Below are 20,586 nucleotides of genomic sequence, written 5' to 3' on the forward strand. Positions count from 1 at the left end.
GCTCCCTTCTTTAGATCCTAGCTATATTTTCCCCTATATAGGTGGCTTCAATAGTATTAGGAGTGGAAGCATATTGACAAGTTATTTGAGAGAGAGAGACTGCTTTAAGAGAGTAATTCAGATTATATAATCTATTAACTGGCTGAATAGCTTCTGTTCAGTCAGTGCCCTTAGATGCAAAGCAGCTAGTGTGGACGTCTGCTGGCTGTAACCTTGCCAGTGGAGACAGCGATGTTAAGGTCTATTTAGTGTTGCCGTTAGGCTGAGAAGCACACTCAAAAGATGACACTGCTCAGCACTGATGCTACTAAATTAAGATTATTTTTGCCAATCTCATGCTAATGTTCGCTCTGATGGAAGTATTTATGACTTAAGTCTTGTTTGTGTGTTGTTTTGCTGTAGGCCCCACTGGTGAGTTTTCACGAAATTTTGAAGAAAATAAATTTAGTCTACCACTAGTACATGAAGCACACCTTCATTTGACCTTTGGGAAAAAATCATTATGTAATTCTTTTTCTTGTATTCTTTTTTTTTTTCCTCTGTCCTTTGCACAGCATGTCTCACCTCTTATAGGACGTTTTGTTCCTTTTGCTGCCGTTGCTGCTGCTAACTGCATTAATATTCCACTAATGAGACAAAGGTAAGAAAAAGAAAGATCACTCATTCTAAAATCTTGATAACATTATTTTTTTCTAGATCAGCAAGTCACTAAATAAAGCGTGTTATATATCTTTAGCTTTTTTCAGAACCTTGCAAAAACCTCACGCAATATGATTGATTGATTGTGACACATTAAAATAGAACATTCTCATTCTCTTCAGATAAATATCCATTTATTTCTTCAGTCTTGAATCTCAGAAATCAAGTGCCTGTCCTTCAAGACTTGATCACATGTACTCTTTAAATATAGGCTCCTATTTGGAAAAATACAGTCACTTCCAAAATGGTTCTTCAAATCCCACATGCAGAAGTTAGTCATAGAAGTCAGGCCCTGCAGTTCTACTTAATCATCTGAGATTATGAAAATATACCCTTTCACAGAAGCAAAATTTCACATGTAATCTGATTTGACTAGAATTAAAAATAAAAGTGGGAAAAACAAATGGAAAGTATCCTCTTATGGAGAGGTTATGGGGGGGGAAGGAAGTGTTTATGTTCACAATAAAGTTCAATCTATTGTAGTATTTTATCCCTTATAAAAGGCAAAGAGAAGAATTAATGCAGTCCTCAGTATACCTGTCCTTCTGTCTGCTGCTTACTCTCCTAGAAGTTCTCCTCAATATGGGTTTAACACCAAATCCTGCACTTGACTAAAATATCTCAGAGAGTGTAATACAGTTGTAGAAAGGTAGTCTCTTTGATACTTACTTGCATGCTTTTGAATATGTTGTTCCTAGTTAAAGTGAAAACTCTGACTAGAATGTCACAGAGATTTTCACAAAGACTTACTTCTTAATTCAGTGAAACTAATCTTCCTGTATTCCCTATGTTGTCTGTGTGAAAAAAACAGTCAACTTCTGAGAGCAATCCAGAAAATTCAGCTTTTCAGAAATGCTTTTTGAAGGAACCTGTCCCTTCTGTAGACTGCAGAGATAACAGATCTTCTTTCCTCCCCTTTGGAACACGTGATCAGGTTCAAGTGGTAGATTGCTGTTACAAATATTCAACTGTTCACTTTTTTCACAACTCCTTCTCTGCCTTTTGAAAACTTTTATGATAAAGAGTGTTAAAAACAAACGTGGAAAATAAGCCTGCACCCCTTGTCAATATCTTGGACATCATTTTTATAACTGACAAAATTTAAAGAGGAGAAAGATCAGCTGACAAAAACTAGATAAATGCATGACAGTCACAGGTTTTGTCTTTCAACAGGGAACTCAAATTTGGAATCCCTATCACGGATGGGAATGGAAACAGACTGGGTGAATCAACCAAAGCAGCTCAGCAGGCAATTACTCAGGTGGTTATATCAAGGATTCTTATGGCTGCTCCTGGCATGGGTAAGGATAACTTCCGTCCATACAGGTCTTGGTTACCAGTTCCTGAAGAGAGGAGAGCTTAACTTCTACGTAACTGGTTTTCTCAAAGACCAATTTATCTTACGGTTTTGCAGGCAGTATTAACATGTCTGTTAAGAAGTGCCACAGGGAAGTGTACACCACTTCTTACTGTAAAAACATCCATAGTGTGATACACTGAAGTGCAACAGAGGAGCTCCTGTGATGCTTTTACAGAAGAGTTATAGCTAACAAGGGATAGTAGCAAATTCTACAGGAGTGGAATTAGTTTATTGGAGAGTAGATGCTTTGACCAGTGCCAGCTTATTGAGCTCAGGTTTAGTTTAGTGTGCRTTAAAGCTCCTCTTACTGAGAGAGTCTACCTCTGTAAAATACCGGTCTCATATTTTGAGTTGGCAGAATGAAATGGATGCTCAGCTAATAATAAATAGCTGTTAAAAATGTGTTGTAATGCACTAGATCATCTTAACAGAAAATTAAAACAAAATGCCTTTTTGTCCAAGGTTCATGTTTTTTTTTCCTCTCATTTGCAGCAATTCCTCCCTTTATAATGAATACATTGGAAAAGAGAGCTTTCTTAAAGGTTGGTCTTCGTTGATAATCTATATACATATATTCATATACTAAGTTAATATTTTCATGTTRTATTTAAAATACTATTTGAGTCTTCGTATTTTCCTACCAAGTACTGTAGTTAGAAAAAGAATTTATGTGGTACTGAAAACCAAATATTTTTCCTTCCTTCCTGTAGGAAAAGTTTGGAATTTGAATTTTCAGAAATAAACATCTGAAATACTTTAAACTGTGCCAATTAATTCTACTGAAGTATTTAGTTAGAGTGCTAAATACTAAAACGTTGAACAAAAATTTAGAGGCCTCCAACTCTGACCAGGGATTAATAATTAAGACCAAATCTGGGAGAACTTGAGTAATTCTTTCAAAAAATCAAATCTCAACCAAAACCAGACAAACAAGTTGAGGGAACTATGCCTCTGATTCAGGAAAACAATTACACGTGACCTGAATTTAAGTCACAGGGGCAACCCAATTGACCTGAAGGGGTAGCAAACTTGTCTGAATGAGGGCCTTAACATTTTTTAAAAGTTTTTCAGAGCTAGGTGAAATCCAAGCCTTTAAAACTGCCAGTTCCTCATTTTCTCCACTGCACTGTTCCCTGTACACAAGATTTTGCCAGCTGAACCTGTTAAAACGCTTTCATGTGTCTACTCAAATGTGGTCTTCCCTTAAACAGTCCCTGCMCTTCCCAAACACTAAGATGCTGTGAAAGGGTAGGTGAAGCCTTCTTCATCTTGTGGGCGAGATCTGGGAATATTGAACTGTAAGAGCAACACGGCTGTAGAACCTACCTTACAGCCGTGTGGTTGCTTTCTTTATGCGTTTTGTAGACAGAAATAGCAGAGTTCTGTTTATCATATAGTAAAACATTTTTTTAAATGAAATTTTTTTTTAATTTTAGTAATTGTTCTTGAAGTGCACTATTCCCTCTAGTTAATAAACCTTTCTTGTTTCAAGACTTGAAATATGGTTTAGTACAAATATGGCAAAAATTTGTAATGCTTTTTTCCTAGATATTAGTATTAATAAGGAAGCATTGCTTATCTGCTGTAGCAGCATTTTGTGTTTGGAGATGGTGGTGATGATGATAAAAACTCTTTTGAAAGTGACCATTTAAAATTACTGGAAAAGCAAGTGCAGGGTAGGCACTGAATAGGCATCTTTCAGTGAAGATGATATATTTCCTATATTTTCTATATATTCTAAAGTATACTTTCATTTTCAAAAACCTGGTGTTAGTAAGTATATAAACTAAGCCAACATTATACACTGTACGTATATGAGATGGTGAAGAACAGTAATGAAATTAAATATTAGGTTTTCTAAATTGAGAGAAACAATTTTCACGTGGGCGACTGGGACCATCTAGTAGTAAAGGGAATTTCATCTTTGCCAGTTGGTATCACTGGTTTACTTTTTTGCCTAACTATGGACAAACTCTTATCTGCCCTTGAAACATGTCAGACAAGCTGGAACTAATAGCTCAGAAGGGTCTGACTCCTTTCTGTTGGAAAAAAAAGAGAAAGTGTAGTCTGAAAGCTTCCAGAGCCGTTCTTGGAAAAGTGGTTGTGGGGGTTGCTTGGTTTTGTTTGTTTGTTTAAGATGAAACTTCCTAAAACTAAATATTTAAATTGTATTTCATATTATTTCTGCTCCTGTTTCCTGTGCTGAATTAGTTTGCCTTGCTACATGCATCATTTGAAAATGCTTGTGTGTTAGTATACAAATGAGGCACTAGGAAGAGGTCCCAAGTATCTTCAAATTTTCAAAACTTTTTCTTGAAACGCTTTGCTTTTTTTTTCTCCCCTTTGTTAATCGAAACCACTGTTTCTCATGATGTAAGAACTGGAAGTGCAGCATGTGAGCTTTAGAGTAAAAGCTTGTGCATGCTGCTTATATCTCCTAAAAGTGAGACTGYAGTTCATCCAAATATACTACCATTCTCTAGTATAAAAGCCCTCTACTGATTTGGCTATTTCATAATTGCTGGTGTTTTGACACCTACTCTGTTGATACAGTGACTTTAAGTAGCTTGTGATATTGTTATGTTCTTGAGAATATATTAATCAGAACAGCAATATTTTCCAATATCAAAATATTTSTAAATTTAGAGCAAAGATGATTTTACGTGGGTTTGACATGGGAGAGATGTCACAAATGCTATCAACTCAATTGTCAAAGATATGACATTTGTGGAAGGTTTTCTCAGGGTTTGGAGAAAAATATAGATTATTTTTTGTGCAGTATAATCAATATAAAGGTGTTGTGAATTTTTCAGATCAGCAAAAAGAGATTTCTTCAGTGACTACTCAGTGGTCTTTGGTACCATCATGACCGTTTATGCTCACCTGTTCCTCCCCCTCAGCCTCAAAGACTGTGAGTTCAGGTGAAACACTGCTGTGCAGGTAGTCAGTGGTAACACTTGATGTAGATTAGTATTAAAACCATTAAGGAATGAGCTGCATTTTTAACAAGCAGCTTGTGCATGTTCTCTCGAGGTTTCAGAAGCACCATCCCATTTGCAGTACTCTGACACCACCCACACAGTGCTTTACTAACTCATTTCTCTTAGCCTTTGCTTTGCACATTGTCACTCCTGAAAACAGATTCATATGCCTGCCAAAGCTTATTAACCGACACACAAGAAGGTCAGAAAAGAGTCAAGTGGTTGTTAAATAGTGAAGAAAATAGAATGATGATCTGCAGTGAGATAGAAACAAATACTTCTGGACTGCACATCTCAGAGCTAGCAGGATGTCATTCTCCGATGTTTGAAATAAGATGTAGGTAATGTAGCAATATTCATCCCCATGTCCTGACACAGTTTTKCATGAGGCCGTTTTGATTGGTGTGAGTTAAAACATTCTTTACAGTTACTGTTAGGAAAGGGTTCAAGAATGTTTTCAAAATACAAACACATACTTGCTGATTTAAAAAGAATCTAATTATTTCTTGCTTTGAAAGCCCTAAATGCACACAGACACACACAYGTGTGTATATATGTATGATTTTTTTCCCTAGATTTCAGCAGTGGTTTTGGCATGCATTTTGTGCAATCAAGCAGTATAGTGGTTCTTGATTAAGATGTATAATGTCTGTATTCATTATCTCTATTGATTTACACTTGCCTAGCTATGTGCAGAATTAAGTTGTTTCATCTGCTACAGTGAAAGGAGCCATAAACAACATTATGATGAGGCATAGGATTTATAGATTTAGTTTAGTTACATATAACCTTTCTCCTAAAGAAATAAATTTTATTCCATATAAACTTTTAAAAATTCTAATTGACATTGAATTTTTAATTTATATTACCACTCTCACACTTCATTTACTGTTTTTCTGTATTTTGMATACCATATTGATATTCAAGTTGACTCCCCTAAATTCCTCTTATATCCTATAGAACAAGCTACCTGGATTCTGTTTAAACTGCGGCTAAAATACGTATTCAGAACTGTTACAAAACTGGAACAGAGTACTTCYTTAATCATCATTCTTAAATGTCTTATGCCTTAGATTCTTCCATGCATTCCTAGTTTAGCTGTCATTCATTTATTCATCTTCTTGAAAACAGGCRTAGTTAGGCTGGGAAAACTGGCAGACTTTAAGATCTAACAATGAAAGAAGGCATTTAGGAAATCTTTGATTTTTTGCTTGTCTTTTGCTTAATTGTCATTTGTGCATTTTCTTTATTTGCACTAACTGCTAGTGATTCCACAAAGTCATTTGGAAATGCCTTCTTCCTGGGTTAAACAGTAGACCACTAAAGCACACTAAATATGCTTCTCTATTTATCTCTTTGTAGGGCTGTACAGTCTGCATGTCAGACTGAATTTATCTCAAGTTGTTATGTAGGCAGCTACAATTCTTAATATTGAGCTCTTAGAGTTTTTCCCAGCATCTTTTTTTYCCCAGCATCTTTCTTAATTAGTGTAGTCCGGTAACATTCTTGAAAAAATAAAGTAACTTTATCTTCAGATCAGGCGCTTCAGTAAAAAATATTCCACCAAATGAAATAGGCATTACTTAGGTTGTCTGTACTAGTAGACACCTTTGTCTTTCAGTTTAATGACCAACTCAGATAAAGGTTTGAAACCACTRTCTAATAATAATACTGTAATAATACCCTCTAACACTCCTTTTAGTTATAAAACCATATTTTGGGCTTTTCTGTTAAATAGCTCACAGTGCAATATTTAGCATTCCTCTCCCTTAGTTCTCCCCTCAAATCGGAATCTTTCACAGTATGGAATTTGACTTGTTTTCCCAAATACRCATAATAGCTGCCAGTCCCACCACAGTCCTATGCCCCTCAACTTAAGCTGTGATAAGCACAGTCTGCTTTCTGATCTTCTGGTGYAGGTCACATCATCTCTTGCCATGAACTCCCTCAACATAAAAAGTTTAAATCTTTTTCAGTAAACTTACCTCAGCTGAAAGTAAAGTCAAGATGAACATAGTAGAATGCTGRAACAGCAGAGGACTGCTGAATTTGCTCTTTGTGCTTCTTGCTATTGCTATCATCTTCCATTTGTTTTCTATTGTTGCAGGTTATTGCTGAATTGCACAGTTTTTCTTGCACTCATTTCTGGATTACAGATTGTTCCTCTTATAGACAATGTTCTACATCCTTTCCTCTTCACTCTCAGGCTCTGGAAGGAGCATCTTCCAGACTTGYTTTCCATGCCTTTCATACTACTTCTAGCACCAGCTTCATTCTACTGAGCCTTTTAAATATCCTTTGTCCTTTTCTCYTTTTAAATAGTGACCATCTCTTGTTCACCAGTCCTCCCCTAACTTCTACAGCTTGAGGAGTGCTTCTTGCAGAAAAAAATCGTGTTTGTACTTACCCACTGTAAGATGTAATTTTGAGTCATTAGCAGTTTTGTTTTAAAATCGAATTCTTGTTATAGGAGCAGTTCATAGAATCATTGAATGGGTAAGGTTRGAAGGGACCTCTGGAGATCATCTAGTCCAACCTCCCTGCTCAGCAGGGTCACCTAGAGCATGTTACACAGGGTTGCAGCCAGGCGGGCCTTGAATATCTCCCAGAGAAGATTCCACAACCTCTCTGGGCGGCCTGGTCCAGTGCTCCGTCACCCTCACAGTGAAGAAATTCCCCCTCACGTTCAGGTGGAACTGCCTGTGCTTCAATTTCTACCCATTGCCTCTTGTCCTGTCACACGGGACAACTGAAAAGAGTTTGTCCCCGTCCCCGTCCCCTTGACACCCACCCTTCAGGTACTTACACACATTGATAAGATCCCCCCTCAGTCTCCTCTTCCCCAGGCTGAAGAGGCCCAGCTCTCGCAGCCGTTCCTCAAAGGGCAGATGCTCCAGCCCTCTGATGGTCTTTGTAGCCCTACGCTGGACTCTCCAGTAGCTCCGTSTCTCTCTTGTACCAGGGAGCCCAGAACTGGACACAGAACTCGAGATGAGGCCTCCCCAGGGCTGGGTAGAGGGGCAGGATCACCTCCCTCCACCTGCTGGCAACACTCTTCCTAATGCACCCCAGGAGGCCACTGGCTTTCTTGGCTACAAGGGCACAGTGCTTGCTCACAGTCAAAAGTCAAGTTGTGTGTGTCCCSCTTATTGGAAGCGCATGGTTTATCGTAACAACTAAAGCCCGTTGCAGCAGTCTCATTTAAACATGTCTGGTTTTATTTCATTAGTAGTTAATTTAAACAAATTCTAACACAGAAGGGGGAGGGGGAGTACCTAAATCATTTAAAGACCTACAAGAAAACYGTTATATTCCTTGGCATATATTCCTTGAGTTCTGCAAAAGAAGAAATATTGAAGAATGTGCTGAAAAATAAGCATCCGTATCTTACAGGTTACTTTCTGTTTTGTTTTGCCACATTCTCCACCATTTTTCCYTTTCTGAAAGGAGGAGCTGTGTTCTGGCAAAAACAGAGTGTGATGTGTAAGAACTTACCCCTGTAGATCACAAAGCAAATGGATAAAGGGCTAAGAGAGGCAGACCATCTCCTTTGTTTTTGGATGGCAGCTGCGGTTGCTGTTGCACACAGAGCAGATCCCTAGTTGTGAATTAGAACCATTTGATGTCAGCAAAGAGATAGGAGCTGTAGCTAGAGCTACCTCTGCATAGGGATTCTTGGACCAAATTCACTGTGCCCTCAAGACCTTGCGCTGACTATTGCTCTAAACAGGCAACTCACAGAAMAAGTGGTACACACAGGTCAGAATCAGGCCACGAGGAAAACCATCAACCACCTACAGCAGTTTCTAAGGGACACTTAGTCAGGGTACCTGTGTACAGTGATATCCCTGGGAATATTCTATTACATTCAAAGGGATTGGGATGAGGCTGTCACGTCAGAGCTCAGGTTTAAGGTATACCAGTAACTGGTTTGCCTTCTGTGTGTCCAACAGTCTTTTAGATTTAATCTGTCTCCTAGGATGCAAGAAATTTCCTGGAAGGTGGGAAGGGGGAAGAAAAGATACCATACTCACCATGTATGTTATTTTAACAGAGATTTCCGTGGATGAGTGCTCCCATTCAAGTTGGATTAGTTGGCTTCTGGTGAGTGATTTCTTTGAATCATATCTGCTATTTTAAGTAGTACCTGTAGGGTGGTGGTGGTGTTGTTTGTTGTTGTTTTTTTTTTTTAAAGGAAGAAGTGGAAACATTTGCGCTTAAATTAAATTAAAAGCCTATGTAGATTAAGGCAATGAAAACAAAAAGCCACAGAAATCATTTGTTCCTCCATGGAGTTGAGAAGTTAATTAGACTAGAGCAGTTAGTTGACTTCCATCTCTGTAACTGATAATGATATAAAAAAAAGCAAGCAGTTAGCAATGAAGAAACTGCCAGGAAAAGAAGAGTAGGGAGGAAAGAAAGGGAGTGGCAAAGAGAAGGTGTTTAGCAGCTTGATTTAAAAGGTGCTTTGGTTGTTCCTTCTATAAATAATTATTGGAATCTAATCTTGAAACATCTCATTAATTGAGGATTTGAATCTCTTGTCTAGTATTTTAAGTTGTGTACACCTATGCAAAGTGCTGTGAAAGGATATTGAATGAGAATTTTATACACATTTGTAAGCATTTACTACTGGATAGTAGATTATGAATTGAATTCATTTAAGTATAGTGCAGTGGGAAATAAAGGTTACTCAGCACTTCCCTATTGTCCAAAAAATAATAATAAAAAAACACGTAATGAATAAAACAAACAAGCTTTCTACCTAGAATATGCTTAAGGGTTTTGAATTTTCTTTTAGTATCTCAAATATTGTAAAWTTATTTTTTATCTTCTCCAGTCTCGTGTTCGCAACACCCTTGTGCTGTGCACTGTTTCCTCAAAAAAGGTACGTATTCCTGTTTTGATACTCTTTCTTTCTTTAATGTTACACTACCAGATGCATGCAAGGTACTGCAGAAAGACAAATAAATGGTCATCTCCTTCTAGAGCATACAGTCTCAATTCCCATATAACAAATACGATAAACATGAGAAGTTTTCAGAAAAGTAGCAACTATGTTATTCATCAGTAATACATAATAGCTGAATTGGGCTTGTTTGTTTATAAACTCTTAGTAGCTTCAGAGATGCATCTATGATGGGATAGTGAGCAAGAGAAGCTTAGGGGAATAGTTTAGACATGCCATTTCAGACTGAAAAGGTTGGGACTTCCAGTGGCAGAGGAGGAATTTGAACTTAGTATGTTAGGAATCACTGGAATGATTCATAAAAGAGGCTAACATAGCCCAAGCAACACACTGATGTCTAATAAGGTGCTGACATTGTTGAATGCTGTCAGATCCCATTTTACTTTCAATGGAAAACTCAGTGGTTATGGAGAACAGTGCTTGACTATGTGCTCTTATTTGAAACTTGATTAAATTTTTTTTCCCCAAGTAAGACTTTTCATCAATGCAACACTATCTCAGCACCGAAAACTGTCTTAGGAATGGTATTCTTTATACCTGAAACCATAACCTGAAACTTGGATGGTTATCTGCAATTAAAGTTAGCTTAAATTGACATTGCAGTACATAGTGTAAATGGGAGTATTAAACTCAACTGACCTGTCACTATTGTATTACTAGTGGTTGCCAAAATTAGTACATCTACTTGACAAGGTGCCAAATGTAATTTAAGATAAATTAGGAGCTGAATCACTTTAAATAGTAGGTAATTGGAGTAGCTTTTTACTTCTAGAAAACAGTATCTGATTTCCATCTGACACTGTTTCCCTGTCTAGCACAAGACAGAAAATTATGGTATAAAAATAGTGTCACTAGGCTACCTAGAGTTGACCTGGAAAACTCACATAGCAGTTGCAATGCAGTTCCTGATTTTAACCAGGCTCTCAAGTTCATGTTCATAGAAATTAAATTTGCATACTGATTTTACAAGAAAACTAAACTGTATTTTGGAAATTGCAGCTGTTTATACGACCTGGCAGCTAAATTCACTTTGGAAATGCCTTATTAAAATATATATTTTTTCATCTCAAAATCATGCATTAAGTTAAATAAGCATATACTGTATTTTCAAGAAAACAAACTCTTGGACAGGGAAGCTTCTAGTTCCAGGAGTGATCTTAAGTAAGTAGATTTCTAACCTCATGGCAGTAGCAGCTCAGCTGTTTCTTGAATCAATAGAACCTTACTGCCATTTGAGAAAGGTCATTCACCCTTGGCCTGTGAACATGACTTGTTCATAAGACAACACACACACCTTTTCACAGTACGGGACATTTAACCAGATGCATCATCTTTCTTAGTCTAAAATGCTTGTTATATATAACCATTTTACTGATTTTCTTTTGCTTAGTTCCATGTCCGTAGCACGCTTGGAGCCAGAACTGCAAGCCAAGATCCGAGAAAACAGCCCTGAATTAGAACGTGTATACTTTAATAAAGGATTATAATTCAAAGGAGGCAGAAAATCTTTCAGAGGATCTTGTGAACTGATGAGTTATGTGCCAACATAATTGAAGAGAACTCACTTAACACATCCTGTTGTTAAACAACTTTGATCCATCTGCATTATTTTGTATTTAAAGAACTTTCCTCATTATAGTGTTTAAGGTACAAAAGCTTATTTGTCCACTTTGGTTTTGATTTAAAGTTTAACCATACATATACACATGTTTACATAAGCTCTTAAGCAGCTACAATAATAAAAAACAAGCGCACAAAGAAAAATAGATGCTATTATATTGGATTTGCCACCTGTTTCAGTAATAGTGGGGCAGAGATTCTTTTTTTGGTAAGTGTCATAGAGCAACTGAACGAAGTTGCCACCCTCTGCCAACAACAGGCCGGGCAGCTGAACGTGACAGAAGGTTGTGCAGGAAGGGCTTTTTACCAGGAGGTTGATTTGGTTGAAGGTTTTCCCTGTTGGCACAGAACCGTTTCTTTAAGGTAGACGTTGGAGGAGCCTGGAGCTTCTGCACAGTGTGGTACTGTTCAGCAATACAAGCTGCTTTCTTCCTCAGGTCTAGTTTTACCAGCATCATGTTGTTCTGCAGTTCTGCCAGTGTTTGGTCCTGAGAAGGGGAAGGCAGTATATTCAGAGTAGTGACAATTTCCCTAACTCCTATGAACTGAAGAGAATAGTGAACTTTGGCAAAGGTAGTTTAACTGCTGTGCTAAATAAGACTTCTTATAAGACATATAAAGCTTCTGCTGCAGCAGTGTAGCCATTTAATGACAAACAGTAAAGCTAGGTAAAAGCTGAATCCATCCTGCTGCAAACATGCTGTTATAGCAACTATGAGGGAATGMAGTGGTTAAGGAAATGAAAACTCAACTCTCCTGCTCTCAATTGCAGGCTGTCAGGTGACCAAACAGGAACAATCTGGGTCCAAGTTATTAATATGAAGTCTGACTCAGCCATTGAAGGAGTTAGCAATAGAGCCCCCTAAAACAATAGACARTACTTGTCTAGAGAATAAATTGTTTATATTTGCAGCTGCAAGAATCTAGGTTTATCTGATGCTTATGGCAAAGTGCCTTAGTCTAAATCCCCTGCAACCCACAACAAAACAGACACGTTACCTGTCTAGCCAGAATGTCATCACAAGTACAGAGGGCTTCTCGAAGTTTCCCCGCACTTGTACTGTGGCAGCACGCCCTCTCTGCAGACTGGAGAGACTCCCCAAGCTTTTGCAATTCTGATCGCAGCAATCTGACATTCTACAGGAGGGAGAGATTGAATTATAACATCTAGCTTTGACATTGCTCTGAAAACAACGTAACCCAGACATGCAGTACTGAGAGATCTTATCTGAGTGAGATCCAGTGGTTATCACTGATAGTAGCAGCTCCCACACATCTGATAAAGGTCTGTTTTCAACAGATCTCTTGCCTTTAACCATTCCTTTAAAAACCTGGAGACAGCAGCTCCAAACACTAAGACTGGCAGCCCCCTGCAAGAGTTCCTTTCTGTAACACAGTGGTGGAATTACCTTTTGTCCATCCTCCAACTTCTTGTCTACATCCATAGTAATGGGTTTGGCAGAGGGAGGTGGCTCCACTAATTTCTGGTACTTGCGCAACTCTAGGAGCAGACAAAAGCAGCAAGCTACAGTACGTTCATAAGGCTTACATTTTTTTCTCAAGTCAAGTCATTCCTTTGAGACAAACTGCCACAGACAAACTGAGACAAGTTTTGGGTTTGTGCAGACATGGCTATTTCATCCCCCTTCAGTTAAACAACGGGACTTTCTAGATTCTTTGATCATCATCCTGTCTTCTCCCACAACTCAAAATAGTAGTTTCAAGATGTCTAAATCCAGTACACAGTACTATACTCCCTCACCCTGTGCAAGGAGACCTCAGACATTGTTCAGAATCACTGCAGCACCACCGCGTTACCTGCTGTTGCTGTATTCAACTCCATTTGACATTGTTCCAGTTTGGCTTTAGTTTCTTGCAGCTCCTGTTGCAGAGTGCATGAGGCAGCCACTCGCTTTGATCTACGCAGGCCTTGCTCTGAGTCCTTTTGCTTAGTATGCAGGTCCTCCAGTTTTTGTTTTGCCTCCTGCAGAGCAGCGTGGAGCTCCTCTATCTTCTCATCACGCTCCTAAGAAAGCAAGTTTGTTTAAAGAACCAACAAAGTTTTATTAACACAGCTTTTGCTGAGACTTCAGTAACTTTCAGTGTCTGTTTCTTCCAGATTTTCTTAAATCATGCACTTCACACACTAGACCCAGCACTTGATGTCCTTAAGTGAAGMCATTTCCTGAGCCTAAACACCACTTTCTCCAGGCTCTGTCAACACAAGGCATCTTCAGAGGCCATTCAAATGCCATAGAATGAATAAATTTAGACTGGCCTGTACCCATCACCACAACTAAAAAAAGGAGAAATTCACAGAACTTGTGTTAATCTGAAAATTATGAAGTAAGTCAGTACAGAGTCAAGGGGTAGAGGGAAATCATTGAGCAAATAAAGGAATCAGAATGGCRATACATTAGCTTGCAAACTAAGGGCTGAAAAACAGGAAGTTGGGTGAACTACATAAAGCAATAGCTAAGTAGTAAGAACTTCTGTGGSTCAAGCTATCAAGGAATACTACAGGACACAAAAGCAAACCCTTTGCCCTCAGTTTGCGCAACAAATCAGCCTCCTGGACTAAAATATCTTACACCCCTTCCCAAACTCACTACCATTTTCTGATGTCATTCCATTGCCCTGAACAAACCTGGATCTCCTCCTGGTAATAGTCAGTCAGTGACTCCTTCAGGTTATTCAGTTTATCTTCATACAGTTCCTCCAGCAGCTCCTTCTGAGCATCCACATGTTGGCTACAGAGAGAGCAAATAGCTATAGGTATCAGATCTGGCAGTTCTTGGTCTCCCCTGCGCTGCAGCTCAGCCTGATTCKGAGGGTGATCAGAATAAGCTGTACCTGCACCACTGCTCCTTCTGTTGCAGGTGCTCCAACATCTCATTGCAGATCTCTTCACGGAGGCGCAGCTCTAGTTGCAGCTTCTCCTGCCGCTCTTGCACCAGCAGCTCTCGTGCAGCCTCCACTACACGCAATAAGTCCTGCAGTAAGGACACAAAACTGCTTTGTCCACACTGCACAATAGAATTAAGGCCTAGAAAAAAAAAACTTGCTGATCTCGTACCTCCAGGCTGGGTAGATCTAGGCTTAAGATGCTTTCAGTCACTTGTAATGAGAAGTTGCCAGTCTTGCTCTGAATTGCTGTCCAGTGAGACTGCCTAAACACTGCACTTCAGATGAAAATATTTCTAGAACAGTTTCCCTTCCTGTTCTGCTCAGGACTGTACTGGCCTTTGCTAGCTTGACACATTACAACTCAAGTCTCTCTAGGTATATGGCTTCCTTCCATCTCTTGATCTTTCAGCTAGTCCAGCTGCCCATACTGAGTATCTAGAAAGCTGCTTATTTCCCCTCTCCCCAATGAATTTAAGTCATTTGTTTTGCTTTCCAATCTCTAGATTTGCCTTGAGATTATGGGTCCGCAGCTGAGCTCTTACTGTCCCTATTTCACAGATGGTAAAGTGTTCCCAAATTAAGCATATGCTTCAGATTTTGACCAGCTGCTGGATGTCTTCTTTGTGGATTCCCAGTTTCCTGATCTAAAGATTCCATATCCTTCTGAGATGCTGTGTCATCTTTATTTSTTGCTGAGCTCCAACTCCACCTCCCAGATCAAAGCTAACAGTCATGTTCATGCCTCTCTATTTGTAAAGTGTGTAAAACATACCACTACTCACCTCCTTCTCATACATGGCAATATCTGCTTCATCCTCACTGTCATCTTCTGGTACCACTTCATCCTTTGCCACTGCCTCTGGACCCTGGCTGATTCTTCTGCTGTGCTCTTTGATGATTGATTGGATGGATGGAAGTCCTATCTTTGTGGGAGGTGCCTGAACAAGCTGAAGGGAAAAAAGTTACCATTACTTCAAGGCAACAAAACCTGCAAATCAGTCTTCAACCACAGAACTTGTGTGTGTGATTTAGCAGAATCTGAAAATACTGTGCAGGCAGTAATCCACTAGAGAAGTGTGAGGAGGATTTGCAAGCATCCCCCCTCCCTTGAGATGGAAAGGGCCCCATTCCCACAGAAGCAGGAATTATCCCAAGCATGCCATAATCCCGAGATGTACTCCTTACCTGGCTGGCAATGGCTGAAAACTTGGCTACGTACAAGGTCTCATCATATGTAGATGCACACTGGTTAATGTTGACAATCATGCAAGAGCGTCCACGTCCAGTGAAGAAWCCCTGGAACACACGGGTTAGCTTGCTGTCCCGGAAGGGAACCACAGTCTGCTTCAATCTATGGGGAGAGACAAGAATGGGATGCACATGGGAAAGCACAACAGCTTCCCACACACTTTCCTATGGTGTCTTGGACACTTACTTGGACTGCTGGTTCTGGCGGAGGGCAGCAATGCAGCGACCCAGTGTATGCAGGGAGGTGTTGATGTTGTTTGCCTCTTTCATTCGGTCCCCACTTTTCTGGTCCTTGCAGCGCTCTGATCCCGCAAGGTCACACAGGGATAGCCTGAAGAAAACAGGAGATACTACATGACCCTCTGGGTTTGCACAGTTCCACCGAGGTTTAGAAGTCAGACACCCTGTGATCAYCTACCCCTGCTTACCATTCCAGCTTCCTTAGAGCATAGGAGCACCTTTGCAGTATAGGCTACTGCTAGATGGTAAGACCTACCTTAACTGTAGGGGTTACACAAGGTAGCACCAATAAGCTCAGTTGGTACTAAGTTTGAAGATCATCTGCCAGTCTTCAAGACAGCCACTTTCCAGATACTGAGACAACTGATTTCCACATAACTAGATCCCAGGAACAGTCAAACCAGTTCCAGAACAAGGGTAAAGTTACCCCCATTTGCCCTTATTCAGAGAGCCTGATAACTACCTCAAGTTGTACTTTGCAGCAGTCAAATTCCTCTCAAATTCCTTCACACTATCAATTCTAGGACTTAAATGGAAACATTTACTCCTTCCAGGTACTCAACTAGACCTACCTCAGGATGTTTCCCATACCCAGATCCATAACCACAGCAGAGGCAGGAAAGTCAAGTCCACAGGAAAAAAAAACAGTCCTAAAGGACAYGAAACTCACTCGCTAATTTTGGGAACAATTTCACTGCCGCTTCCTTGCAAGTGCAGAATCCGAATAGAAAAGATACTGTGACTGTAAGAAGAAAGATGCAGATATTTAAAAAAAGGAAGTATGACCCTCAGAATTGTATGACTAAGTCTAAACATGCTCTGTTCCCACCCCCAGACCTGCGACTGGAGTTCTGGTTCATGTGGGTACTAGCAAAACTCTGGTTTTTCCGACCCAGTTTCAGGAGCTTCCAGGCCTCATCAGCATCACGGACATTGATCCAATTTAGATCTGGAAAAGCAGGCATGCATTGGGCAAGTCAGTTAGGAGACTAGCAGAGAAATAATTGTCTCAGCCCAAATTTCATTGTTGCATTTCCTTGGCATTAAAAACCTCATTTCACCCTACCTAAACATCAGAAACTTGAAGGGCCAGAGAGAACATTATGCTCCCCAACACATCCTCGCTAAGCCAGCCACTTAGTCTGTAAGTCTCCCTCAAGTATGATCCACCCAGGCCCACCCCAGCAGACCACTAAACATATCTTTCAGGCAAATCTACCTTTCACATAGGGGTTGCCAGTCTGGTCTTCGCAGAGCCGCAACGTCTGCCTCTTGCGGTTCTGGCCTGGTAGAGCTGGTTCTAACAGGTCATAGATTAACTCATTGTAAATCTCAAAGAAGGAGACCCAGATGGAGAACTGTACATCTCCTGTGGTGGTGAGTGAAATACGGTCCAGGTCAGCCCAGCGAGGGCCCAGTTCTGGAGAAGAGTAAGAGGAAAATGCATGATTGTAGCCTTTCACAGGTCCAACCTGCATGATTTAACTAGAKGCTAGGGTATCTTTCCTCAGCAGGAACACTGTCCCAGACCCAAACCTACTCTATATCCCTCCTCCTTCCAACCAGACCTCCTCCAAGGACTATACCCAGTCAGTCACTCTAAGCTTCCCTTTAGCAGCATCCTCCCTTCTATATAAGGACTTTTTATATGCTTGATCTCCACTCCAGAAGTATAGGATATCTTAAACRGGAGCCCTTCCTGCAATAAGTTACAGTACTGGTCACCTTGATGACTCTGTGCTTCTGGACAGATGTCCAGTTCAGCTAGTAGTCCTAGATTTGACAGTCTGGGCACAAATGCTCAGTGCAGCCTGTCACCTTCGGCACCCTGCTTTCCACTTATCCCCACAGCATGATACTCAGCTGCTCAGTAAGCTTATCTTCAAATGAAGTGGGTGTCAGTTAAGTTTTCATTTCACAARGCTTTGTTATTAAACCATAGCCAGGTCTTCATATACTAATAACACATGTACAATCAAAGCTCTTCAGCAGAAAGATCTTCATCATTCCCCAAAAAGATTCTTGAAACTGCAGAACCTTCACTCCCTTACACATCATATAAGCATTCCTTTCTTCCTCCAGCCCCCAGTAAAAAGCAGCAGGTAGTACACAATAAGCTGTCAAATGTACCTTCTGTCTGGCTGATGTCTGAATGGTTGGTAAATTGGCTAGATGAAGAGAGGCCAGCAACCCCACTGTCAAAACTGCCACTTGTGGTGGCCTGAAGCTGGGATTCTGTGCTATGACTTCTCTTCAGCGGTGTTAATARCTCCTCCTGGAAGAAGTGAAGAACAAGAGCCTGTGGTAGAACACAGTCACGTCTCTATTCTTAATAAAASTAACCTAGAAGGAGCACGTTTACCTCCCACAGACCCCCTCGCAGCAAGGTCTGTTTCTTGGTGTCTTCCTGCCGAACCTGCCTGCTGTCCAGCCACATCACCTCATTGGAGAGTGAAGGTTTCAGATCCATGGCTTGATACAGTCTGTCCCCTACACTATTGAAGATGACTGCTAAGGACCGAGGCAGAATCCCACCATCTTTGCTGGTACCTGAAGCAAGAGCAACCACAGCACACTGAGGACTCAGTGCACATGCACAAGCAGACAGGTCACTAAATGGCCTTAACAGGCCCCTAACATCTAGTATTCTTCTTACCCTGAATGGTGTGAGTTTTCCCTGAATTGGTGATTCCATAGGTGTAAACCAGCCAATTCTGCCCATTCAATACATCCTTTACCACCTGCTTCATTGTATCATCAAAGAACAACTTCTGCCCCACATCTGGCCCAAAAATCTGCAAACAAGACAATGAGGAAAATAGGAAAGATCAATGTGAGGCTAGCTATCTTTTGACTGCTGTTTGTTCAAGTGATACTACACACTACTACTGTCCCCTCCACTCCCCCCCCCACCATGAATGTAGACCCAGCAATCACTCCAGTCTAAGCCCCTGCAAAAACAAGCTGATCACTTCAACAGCCTCTAGTGTATTTAGAGCTTCATGAACAAAAAGAAGAGTTTGGCATTTGGTACCCAAAAGGCTGGCAAGCTCAAAAAAAAAAAAAAAAAAAAAAAAAAAAAAAAAAGCTTCAGTAGAGGGTTGTAGAAGAGAACAACATAATTTACACAGTGCATTGGTCACTGATTATTAGCAACCCAGCTTTTCTAGCTGTAATGCTGATGTAGGCTCAGAAAAGTTCTGAAAGAATTGTTTGTCCCAGCTACTACCTGGCTGAAAGTGAATCTGTGCGCTGCTTGTCCCACTCCACGTTCTGTGCTCCGCATGGTAAAGGAATCCTTAGGAGCTTTTAGGAGAAGGGTCTCCGAGTTCTCAATGCAGACACAACCCTGAAAGACCAATTAAATCTCATCACCGCAATGGCTTACAAGAGGCCATGGGCGCGGAGAGCAAAGAATGATAGCTCCTCCAAGCAGGCATAGGCAACTAGTTCAAAGTCTGCTTAGCTCAGTGTCTTACCTGATCTTCCCCTTTTTCCAGCTCTGTAGACTTTAGAGGTCGAACTCTGAGATATACCTTTACTTTCCCATTACTGTCTTCAGCCACAGCCTGAAAAACCAGCATAGGTTAGATATGCTAGCCAGAGAGATCCCACAACCATCTGTCAGACTCAGCATGCTAATGGAAACCTCAGCACGGAACGCATGTGTGGCTACTCTGACCCGSTGCTCAGTAACTGATGAATGCTGAGGTCTGAAGAGCCCCAGGAACACCAGAAAACAAGCTTACTTAGGCATTTTGAGGCATCCTGACATTTTTTTCCTGAGTATCTAATGAACCAGAGCACCAGCTCAAAGACCTGACACRAAAACCAGCCTCCAGAGTACACTCCTTACAACAGAAGCCACCCTCAAGGTGGCAGGATCTTCTCTGAAGGTGGTATTTTGTTCTAGTCTTCTCTGAAGGTCCTCTGCTGACACTGTATCACAACACCGTTTTGCAGAGACACAGCAGTCACAAGTCAAGACAGTATCCTGTTTGTGGGAAAAGAGCTCCAACCTCACCTGCTGGGAGCCCCCGAGGTCTGGAGAGATGGCAGAGAACTCTGACAGCAGGTCCTTGCGCACATCAGCCACAAACCCTGTCGCTGTGGATTCAAGAACAGGGGAGGCTGCAGCCTCGTCATCAGAGAACAGCCCTGGGGAGAGAAGTGCCTGGGCCATGGTGCCTCACACAACTCCTAGAGAAAAGGGGCACAGTGGAAATGGGGTGATGCTACAGCAGCCTTCAGAAGTCCAAGCTTTGCTCTTCACAAACATGYACCACGCACACAAGGTCACACACCCCTCAGCTCACAGACACGCCCCTGCGCACACACAGACCACCCCCACAGAGAGACCACCCCACAAGACCCCACCTCCCGTGCACACACACACCGCCCAGCACACAGGACCCTCCTCCACACACATCCCACCGTGCAGGACCCTCAGCKCCACACACACCTCCCACCACACAAGGAGCCGACCTCTCTCCACACACACCTCCCATGGACCCCCAGCTCCACACACACCTCCCACCACGCAGGGCCCCTCTCTCCACACA

The 20,586-nt window shown here is 41.0% G+C and overlaps 2 protein-coding genes across 5 annotated transcripts in view; one reads left to right on the plus strand and one right to left on the minus strand.

Moving 5' to 3' along the window:
* Nucleotides 1-11,514, plus strand: part of SFXN1 (sideroflexin 1) — a 46,574-nt gene extending 35,060 nt beyond the window's left edge. For 2 of the 4 annotated variants that reach the window (XM_085298101.1, XM_085298100.1), the window contains exons 6-11: nt 555-640; nt 1,873-2,000; nt 2,552-2,601; nt 9,095-9,144; nt 9,881-9,928; nt 11,400-11,514. In XM_085298101.1, coding sequence (XP_085154227.1) covers nt 555-640; nt 1,873-2,000; nt 2,552-2,601; nt 9,095-9,144; nt 9,881-9,928; nt 11,400-11,496 — 459 coding nt within the window. In that variant the 3' untranslated portion in view covers nt 11,497-11,514. Of the gene's footprint in view, nt 1-554; nt 641-1,872; nt 2,001-2,551; nt 2,602-4,872; nt 4,971-9,019; nt 9,145-9,880; nt 9,929-11,399 lie in introns of those variants that run through there. The other 2 variants (XR_014894953.1, XR_014894954.1) reach the window with 2 other exon arrangements.
* Nucleotides 11,515-11,599: 85 nt separating this feature from the next.
* KIF20A (kinesin family member 20A) lies at nt 11,600-20,254 on the minus strand. The gene is made up of 18 exons (XM_085298099.1): nt 20,049-20,254; nt 19,504-19,593; nt 19,254-19,373; nt 18,681-18,819; nt 18,387-18,574; nt 18,155-18,299; nt 17,244-17,444; nt 16,862-16,973; nt 16,695-16,766; nt 15,972-16,115; nt 15,722-15,887; nt 15,319-15,483; nt 14,483-14,622; nt 14,277-14,379; nt 13,448-13,655; nt 13,039-13,130; nt 12,629-12,766; nt 11,600-12,117 (listed from the first exon to the last, which is right to left on the minus strand). The coding sequence occupies exons 1-18, from the start codon at nt 20,205-20,207 to the stop codon at nt 11,845-11,847; spliced, it is 2,655 nt and encodes an 884-aa protein (XP_085154225.1). The 5' UTR covers nt 20,208-20,254; the 3' UTR covers nt 11,600-11,844.
* Nucleotides 20,255-20,586: the final 332 nt, after the last annotated feature.

This window comes from Rhea americana, unplaced genomic scaffold, assembly GCF_003343005.1.
Source record: "Rhea americana isolate MKP2758 unplaced genomic scaffold, rheAme1 scaffold_135, whole genome shotgun sequence".
NCBI classification, from domain to species: domain Eukaryota; kingdom Metazoa; phylum Chordata; class Aves; order Rheiformes; family Rheidae; genus Rhea; species Rhea americana.